Here is a 9,026-nt window from a genome sequence, read left to right on the forward strand (position 1 = left end):
GCCTATTGTCACTTTCGTTGCAGAGCTCAACGCTTTCCTTTTCGGGGAGAGCCGCTGTATATCAGAACCGTCATAGTTGACTCCGACTGGCTGCGGCGAGGCGGGGAAGGAGCGCGGGGGTTGCGCTGTTCTTGGGGGTCCCCTGTGTGGCTTCTCATCGGCCGTGTTGGGTCTGAATTGTTGAGACCGTTTAGATAACAGAGCCCTTTCATCCTTAAAACTAAGTCAGTCATGAAAAGAAAGGCCAAACACTCTGACGAAACACTACATTTGTTCTGTGGCCCTAAAGTCAGAATATGCTCTTGTCTATAAAAAAGGGAGGGACGGGCGGAGGGAGGGAGGGCATTACCCCTGTAATGACAAAGCTCTCATGGGGAATCTGAATTTTGCATTAAGATAGCACCTTTCTGTGTGGGATGAGAGAAAAAGTGATGCTATTTGATGTGACGCTGCTGGGAAATGAATTAGCGAAAACATCTTAAGCGCCGTCAGAGGCTCACGCCACGTCCGTAAGAGCTGAGCTAGATCTGTGATGTTTTAATTGTCCCCAAATTAACTGTGCACAGCAGTTGAGTTCTGTTCTGAAAGGAGAAAAATGTCTATGATTTTAAAACCTAAATTTGGTCTGAAAACATATTTTGGCTTATTTTATTCTGTAATTTAATAAATTATATGGTTAGTGCCTCTAAAGTAGCAAAATGTAATTATACTATTATATTGGGCCCATAATCTCAAATATTAATTAAATATTTGAACTTCAGAAAAAAAACATACTTAATATACTTTATGACATCTCTAGTAGGCAGTTCATAGAGCCAGGAAGTGGGTTAGAGGTTACTAGGCTGGGGGGAGGGGGAAGTGGAGAGTTTTTGCTTAATAGATATAGAATTTCTGTTTTGGATGGTGGAAAAGTTTTAGAAAAGATAATGTTGATAATGGTACAACATTGTGATTGTCATTAAGGCCACTGAATGGTTAAAGCACAGTGTGTTACACAGATATTTTACACAATGAAATAAAAACAAATTATTTGAGAAGAATAAGAACGGTTGGAAAACAAAAATGCCCACTCCCAGCACAACAGCACTATGTTTTCTTTTAGAAAATGTGGCCCCTGTCATGTGACTAAAAAGAAATACTATAAAGCAAAGATCAATTTAGCAATTTTTTAAAATTTCTTACTAGAGGCCCGGTGCATGAAATTCATACACTCAGGGGGGTGTCCCTCAGCCCAGCCTGTGCCCTCTTGCAGTCCGGTAGCCCTTGGGGAATCTCGGACTGACAGCAAGGAGCAGGCCTAAGCTGTCAGTCGGACATCCTTAGCACTGCCTCAGAGGCAGGAGAGGCTCCGGCACCACCGCTGTACTCGCCAGCCATGAGCCCAGCTTCTGGCTGAGTGGTACTCCCCCTGTGGGAGCACACTGACCGCCAGGGGGCTGCTCCTGCGTTGAGCATCTGCGCCCTGGTGGTCAGTGCACATCATAGCGATTGGTCATTCTGCAATTTGGTCAATTTGCATATTAGTCTTTTATTATATAGGATAGAAGCCAACTGAATTTGTTCAAAAACAATTAGAACCAGTGAAAGGAGTAAATAAGTTCACAATTATAAATATACAAAAATCACTTGTTTTATGTATTTATTGTCAATAATTTTTAGAGAGCATATTGGGATAAAATGATCTTACACAGTCACAAGATATAAAATTCCTTCAAGTAGATCTCACAAAACTATGCAAAATCTACAAGAAAAACACTACAAAGCTTTTTAAGGAACCTAATTAAAAATAGGAAAAGTTGAAGAGATAGCTACTTCTAATGGAAATTCTCAGTCAGAAGTAAAGAGGATCATTTCCCCTGAAATCATTCTCTTCATTTATCAGAAATGTTAACAAAGTGCCAAGCGTGTTTTTAACCTGACCAAATTATTTTAAAGTTTGTCTCAAAATATAGGTGGTTAATAATAATCAAGAAAATATTGAAAAAGATAGGAAAGTCACTTAAGTTCTGCTACATGAAACACACAAGAAGTCAGAATCATGTAGAAGAATATTTCTAGGGCAATATGTAAAGTATATTCATAATTTTGCAATAAGCAGTGCAAAACTGATTTTTAGTGGAATGAAATCCAGTGTCTATATCTGCCCATGGAAAAGCTAGTCTCTCCTGTTAGCATCTGACTTTATAAATTTCCAGTACTTTCTGTTCAAATTGTATCCTACAAAATGAGATTCTAGTGAAAATATGCCTTATAAGATACTTCTCTACTCACCTGCATCTTATAAACGTTTTCCTATTATTAAAATATTTTTCTATCAGATGACTTTAATAACTTCATAATTTTCCTTTATGTGGCTACACTAGGTTTTATTTAAATGAGCTGTGGTTTTTGAGACACTTAGATTGTTTGTAATTATAAATAGAAATACTTGTAACATCCTTTCCTCTCCGTCTTTCTCACAGCTGCACACTTCCTTAGCCTGAGTGCCCTGAAGTGAAGTTGCTGGGTCACGTGCTACATGCATAGCGTGGGAAGGTCGGGGGTGGGGGGTCTTCGATGTGTGAGCTATGAGGGGCCTCTTTCCCAAACCGGTTCCCAGACTTATGAACTGAATTTTCAAAAACTTTTCATTTAATGATATTCAAAATTAGCTTTTAATTATCACTGAAGCTGAACATTCGGGAATAGTAATTGTTCATTTGTACTTATTATCGTGTGCAGTCTCTAGTCCTATTCTTTGCCCATTTTTAAATGAGAAGATTCAGTCTTTTATTGGTTTGTGAAGCTATTTTTATAACAAGGATGTTAACATTTATAGCACCCGTCAACAGTGCCTTTTAGGATTTATTGTTTGCTTTTGCATTTTGTTGTTTCCAGTATTAAAAGAAGAACTGTTTCCATTTTTCCTGATTCCACAGTCGCGAACCATGTCTAATAGCAGAACATGTTCTCGGTTTGCACACATTACAGCCAGCAGAGACTTTATGCTTGAGGAACTCATACATGTAACTTACATGTAACCCATCTATGGCGAAGGGTTAACGCTTTGACTTTACTTTGTCCTTATTCTTCACCAACTTCTTCAGATCTGAAGACTCTCCCATCTGATTCTTCCTGAAGGCGGAAAGGTAAGCAGTGCAACAGAAATCCGATTTCCTGCATAGAAAGGTTGCGCTGGCTGATCTATAATGTCAGTAGGCTTCCCATGTCAGACCCTTTTCAAAACCTTAAATCTCAAGTTCAAAGTCCCCACTTAAGTCTTGACAGTAGCTTTCAAGGCCATCGATTCAAGAATAAACACATTTCTTCTCTTTCAAGCTAGAGAATATTCTCTTTCTACCTGTTAATACACTTTTTCAAAAGAAAAGAACTTTGTTTCCAAAAAAAAAGAAAAGAAAAGAAAACCAACCTTTTTTTATTCAATTCTCCTGGGATATTAAGAACAAAAAGACTTACAACTTAATGGAACATCTTAATTCCCCAAGAATGAGGGAGAAAACTAGAGGCCCTGAGTGGAAAGGGGCCATGTCTTGAATGGATGTGCCATGCCTGGGGCACACCTGGTCCTTTAGGAGGACGGCGGGTTCCCCTCTGGATGCCAGTGAGAGTAACAGGCATTTTACTTGTCAACTGTTGTCAATCCTGTAACATTTATCACAACGATGTTCATCTAATGGGGTCACAATAAGATGAAATAATTATTTCCTAATAGATCTACTACCCATCACGAGATAGTGAACTGATCACCAAGTCATTAGTTACCTACACATTATAGGCATAAAGCTAATCAACAAAAGTTTGATGTAATTGTTACTCATCTGTATAAAAGGATTAGTCCTTCACGGTATATTCTATAAGGAAAGCATCCAGCTTGCTTTGGCCTGTTTTGAGCTGTGGCCTGCGCGCCCTAACAGGAGAGCCCCGTGGTAGCCAGCGCTCAGGAGCCACTAGAGCTACCGAAAGCTTTCGTACAGTCACCCGAGGGGCTCCACCCACGCCCAGGCAGCTCTCTCTCCTGGTTCCTTCAACGGGCTCTCCTACTGGTGATTCTTCAGGGTCAACAGAAAGGCTTTCTTGAAAAAAACAAAACCCACAAATTGTAATGAGAGCTGTACACACTCCATTACACATTTTTTGAATGTACAGTGTATAAAAGCGCACTTATGTAGTTCCGTTTCAATGCCTCATCTTCACTCAACAGTTTATAAAACATCTAGCGAGATGTGGCTATGAGTCCTTTTTAGGAGGGGGGTTGGGAGAGAGGGGGGAGTACAGAGAGAAGCAGACACCCAGGACCTTAAGCATCCGATTCTGTTTGGTTGATACAGCAAGACGGGCTCTTTCAGCTTGGGAGGAAGTGCCAGCCCTCCCCTTCCTTTTACACATCTGCACACATCTGCATACGTCTCCCTGCCCCTTCTAAATGATCCCCAGAAACACACACACACACAACGATGAAAACACTTAGGGGACTGTGTCTGCTACCTGGGGCTTTGGTCACACATCACCAAGTAGAACTTGAGCCATAGGAGCAGGAGCAGGACATGTGGTGAAAGAACTCCTTTGTCTGGGAGGGGGCGGTCTCTAGCATGCTGCTCCCTTTCCTGGGATGCTCTTCACACAGGTAACACCTGCTCCCCCCTTGGGCCTGCTCTTCACCTGTGTGACGTCTGCTCACCTCTGGGGCTTGTTGCTAGTGTGGGAGCCTTCCCTACTGCCAGCCTGGCCTGAATGCCCCCTTTGGACTTGCTGTTTAAATACCCCATCCTTCTGAATCCTTACCCTACTTGTGGTATGTGTGCACTATCTTCTTCCACACGAATATATGCCCAATGGGGTGAGTACCACATTTGTCTTTTTCGGGTCTATATTTCCAGTTCCTAGAACACTGGCTGATACATAATACATCCTCAATACACATTTGCTGAATGAGGGTTAAGTTAACTAATATATGGAAAGTGCTCAGTTTAATTCCTGCCACACAGAGGTGCTCGATACTCATTAGCTGCTAGTGTGTGAGCCATCACGGATCTGTCCCACACCGAGAGCGCGTTGAGACGCCCTGGGAGACATTTGAAAGGATGTTCACTGCCCATAATCTTCAGAACCGCATTTCCACAGGCTTCTATTCTCTTCTGCTAAACTGAGCGGAATCAGTAGGCAAGGTCCGGTCACACCTGACTTCCGGAAAAGACGAAACAACTTTCAGAGGAGATGAGACCAAGAAAGGGGCCCCCACTCCTGCCTGTGAGATACTCCTCATGTCCTTCTCCTTCTCCACCATCCCATGGTTTTTTGACACTATCTCATTACTATAGCGTTTAGGCTAACTTATAGCATTCTTATTTTTTAGTGTTTTTCAGAATATAGGGTATGGCCTGCAATGTGTCTAAATGCTGTAGTGATGAGCCATCATGAAACGGAATCCCATAGTTACATGGGATTCATTCATCTCCAGTCATTATGTTTGTGTTTCTTAAACCAAGTAAGAATTGATCCGGACTGCACCAGGTGTGGCGGGCGGCCTTGAAGGTGTTTTCATGCCCCACCCGCACTTCGTTGCTGGGAGGAATGTAACTGGCTGCTTATTTTTAAACACTTGCTTGTGCTTCCAGGGGAAATAGCTGTGAAACCACTAAATGATTCCTTCTAGTCTTGGATTCTTAACTGAGAATTCAGTTTGGTTCAGACTTACCCTCAGTGTCCCCCTGTGACTGGCTAGTTTGTACTTTATTCTGTAGGAAATGGGGGGGCTCTCAGTGCTCTGAGCGGGTGGTGAGATCGTTAGGAACGCGCTAGGAAGGGTCATGCAGCAGCCGTGTGAGAAGACAGGCTAGCAGAGTGAGAAAGAACAAGGGAGGCCTGTTGGATGGCTGTGACAGTGCTCCAGTGGGGAGTTCAAGGCCAGAACCGAGGGAGGTGGTGAGGATGGAGACCTGGGACCAGAGGAGAGAGAGAATAGAGACCGGTGCGTAAGGAGTAGAGTGAGGATGGAGAGACCCGAGTAATGGGGGTAAGGACCGGGGGATCGGAGACGTGTAGGTGGGGTGAAACCAGAGTGTGGGGGTGAGGATGGGGAGGAGGACATCCGTTCAAGAGACACTGCAAAGACGGACCAAGGAGACTTCCAACGCGAGGAAAGTGAGGGAGCAGAAGCAGAGTCGGACGTGGCTGGCTGGGAACTGGTGGTGGCATTACCCACAGGGAGCCGGAGGACCAGGAGAACGTTTATGGCTGAAACTTACCTTGGGAACAAACTGAATCTGGGAGCCGGTCAAGATCCAGGCTCTTGGAAATGGGGCCCAGAGTTCAAGAATGATGTCAGGATGCCTCCCGCGTATATCCAGTGTAGCATCGTCCCTTCTGAAAGCCTGGTTCCTTTGTCCTTTGTCCCTCCACAAATGGCACATGCTTTAAGGTCATGGCCGACCTTTTTTTTTGTTGTTTTTTTTAGAAGGTAGAACATCTTCCTAATAAGAGTCTTTGACTTCATCTTGGAATAGTCTGGGGCCTAACAGTGTATGACACACCTTTGATCTTCCCTAACACATGCTCCCTACAGCTCTTCTGTATAAACCTTAGAACTGGTAGTCATCTGAGAGAGTCAGTAACAGGTTCCCATGATTGTCTAGGACCAAGGAAGTGTGGGGTGTCGGCCAAGTTCACGCAGCCAGTGGCCAGTGCCCTGGTCCCAGCCTCTGACCTCTCCTTGCTGGAAGGAGCAAGTAGCACCTTCCAGCCCCGCCCGAGGGAGAACAGGAACCCGGGCCCCCGTCCTTCTGTGCGTGCACCTCGTCACCGTGCCCTCAGAAGTGCTCTTTCTAGCCAACTCGTATTTCTTCCATCTCTTGTAGTTGTTTACGGGCGATTCCTTTTAAAGTTCTTGACCAGGGGTGAGCAAACTTTTTGACTCGAGGGCCACAATGGGTTCTTAAACTGAACCGGAGGGCCGGAACAAAAGCATGGATGGAGTGTTTGTGTGAACTAATATAAATTCAAAGTAAACATCATTACATAAAAGGGTACGGTCTTTTTTTTTTTTTTTTTTTAGTTTTATTCATTTCAAATGGGCAGGATCCGGCCCGCGGGCCGTAGTTTGCCCACGGCTGTTCTAGACATTGAAAATTTGCGTTCCTTCCCTGCGTTCTTGAGAGTGTAAAACACAGGCAGCTGACACTCCCCTCTACCAAGAACGTTCTGGGTGTTTGTAGCCAGCCTGTGGGTTCCACTCACACAGAGACCCAGCCCCCCTGCCCAGATAAGTGTTTGTCTCATGGTTTTAAGAGCAGCGAGGACTGTTAACCGAAAACGTACCTGTTGTCAACCTTCCGGGGGTCCTTTCACTCCGGCAACACTAACTGGCCTTCTCTGTTCGGTGCTACCTGTCCATCACCGCCTCTTCCATGAGAGGCGATGAGCCACTCTCGTGGGGATGCTGAGGAATCACTATCGGTTGGGAGAACAGATAACACACCAGCAAGACCCTGGTGATGGCACTAAGACCACAGCGCCTTGTTCAGAGCTGTAACAATAAGGCTCGTCCCACTGGTGACCCCCAGCCGAGTCCGGTTTAATTAAATGGTCTGCCAGTCGATTCGCCTTGTGATGGTGGAATTCATGCTTCTTATTTTGGCCTGTTCCTTTCCCCCCGTGTAGATGCCCTGAACCTCCGGAACCGGCAGGTCATCTGCGTGACGCTCAAGGTCCTGCAGCACCTGGTGGTGTCGGCGGACATGGTGGGCGAGGCCCTGGTGCCCTACTACCGCCAGATCCTCCCCATCATGAACATCTTTAAGAACATGAACCGTGAGTGGCCCCGGGAGGCGGCGTGTCCTCAGTCTGAGAGAGGGGGGTGGTTGGAGGCAGGGTTCACTAGCGGCCCGTCAGGATGGAGCCTCGACAGCTAAATCCTCTGCAGATGTACATGGCGCCCTGCCCCTCCGCCCGCTCCCCGGGCAGCCGGCAGATGAGCACTTTCTGTTCTCACTCCTCGCACGCGCAGCTCGCTCAGTCAGTACAAAGGCACCGAGCAGCTCTGTGATCTTCCAATAATTGAGTCGTAAAGTGTTGTTAATAGTTTTTGGAATGCATTAGTAGGTATTGAGCGTGTCCTCTCTCTGGATAGTACTCCTGCCTTTAGATACTGCCCGTTAACACTGCAGTTTTTATTGATTTAAGATGAATTTTTAAAGCGATAGTATTAAATTCTGGTTCGGGTGGTTTGGTGAGTTCTAATAGATGTCTTCCATTTCTAAAACAAGTAGAACACTAGATGATTTGTAGCTGCGTGGTGATGGTGAGTGCTGTGTAAAATATATATGTGCTGCTATGTTTATTTTTTAAAATATTGTTGGGTAAGCTCTGGCCAGCACCGAGGTGTCAGGGGATCTGCCGGGACCGGCAAGGCATCGGCAGCCGGGTGGCCTCTGGGCAGGAGGTGCTCACGCCGGCCCACGGAGCGTGTGAGCTCCCTTCTTGCCTCTGGAACCGTCTTTCCCTCGCTCACTCTGAAGGCCCGCACTTCCCAGCAGCGCGCACGTCAGAGCCACAGGCAAAGCCTGTGTCCAGGGAAAGAAGCTGGTGATGTGATGGAGCTGCGGGCAGGTGTCCCCACGCCATCTCTTCTCACTACCAACAAAAACCACACACGGAGCCGCGAGGAGGCCCTCCCACGCGCAGTCCTACTTTGGAGGCAGCGTGTGTTGTGTTATTCCTAGATTTCTCTTCAAAGTCTCTTTGTCAGGCGGCCTATTCGGGAAACCATGGCGATGGCGTGCTCAGCTGCCTTTCAAAGACGCCTGTGACGTGTTTCCTGTTAAACGCGGCGGCAGAAGGGCCTCCACGGGGCTACGGGACTTTCAGAATCCGAGGTGGGGTGCGTGACAGCCATTCCGGAACTCCCGGCGCGCGAGGGTAGCTGGGCGTTCAGATGACACGGCTCCTCTTCGTGGAAAACAAGAACTAGGCGTTAGTAGTTGTATGTCTCAGGTCTAAACTACAAGCTTCAGTAGCAGCGTTTTGACTGT

The 9,026-nt window shown here is 45.9% G+C and overlaps 1 protein-coding gene across 1 annotated transcript in view; it reads left to right on the plus strand.

Moving 5' to 3' along the window:
• The window catches only part of PACRG (PARK2 co-regulated), a 194,474-nt gene extending 186,433 nt beyond the window's left edge, over positions 1 to 8,041 (plus strand). Inside the window, exons 4-5 of the mRNA XM_015560024.1 lie at positions 7,657 to 7,826; positions 7,919 to 8,041. Of these exons, the coding sequence (XP_015415510.1) occupies positions 7,657 to 7,826; positions 7,919 to 8,041 (293 nt within the window). The remainder of the gene's footprint in view (positions 1 to 7,656; positions 7,827 to 7,918) is intronic.
• Positions 8,042 to 9,026: the final 985 nt, after the last annotated feature.

This window comes from Myotis davidii, unplaced genomic scaffold (assembly GCF_000327345.1).
Source record: "Myotis davidii unplaced genomic scaffold, ASM32734v1 scaffold1494, whole genome shotgun sequence".
NCBI lineage: Eukaryota > Metazoa > Chordata > Mammalia > Chiroptera > Vespertilionidae > Myotis > Myotis davidii.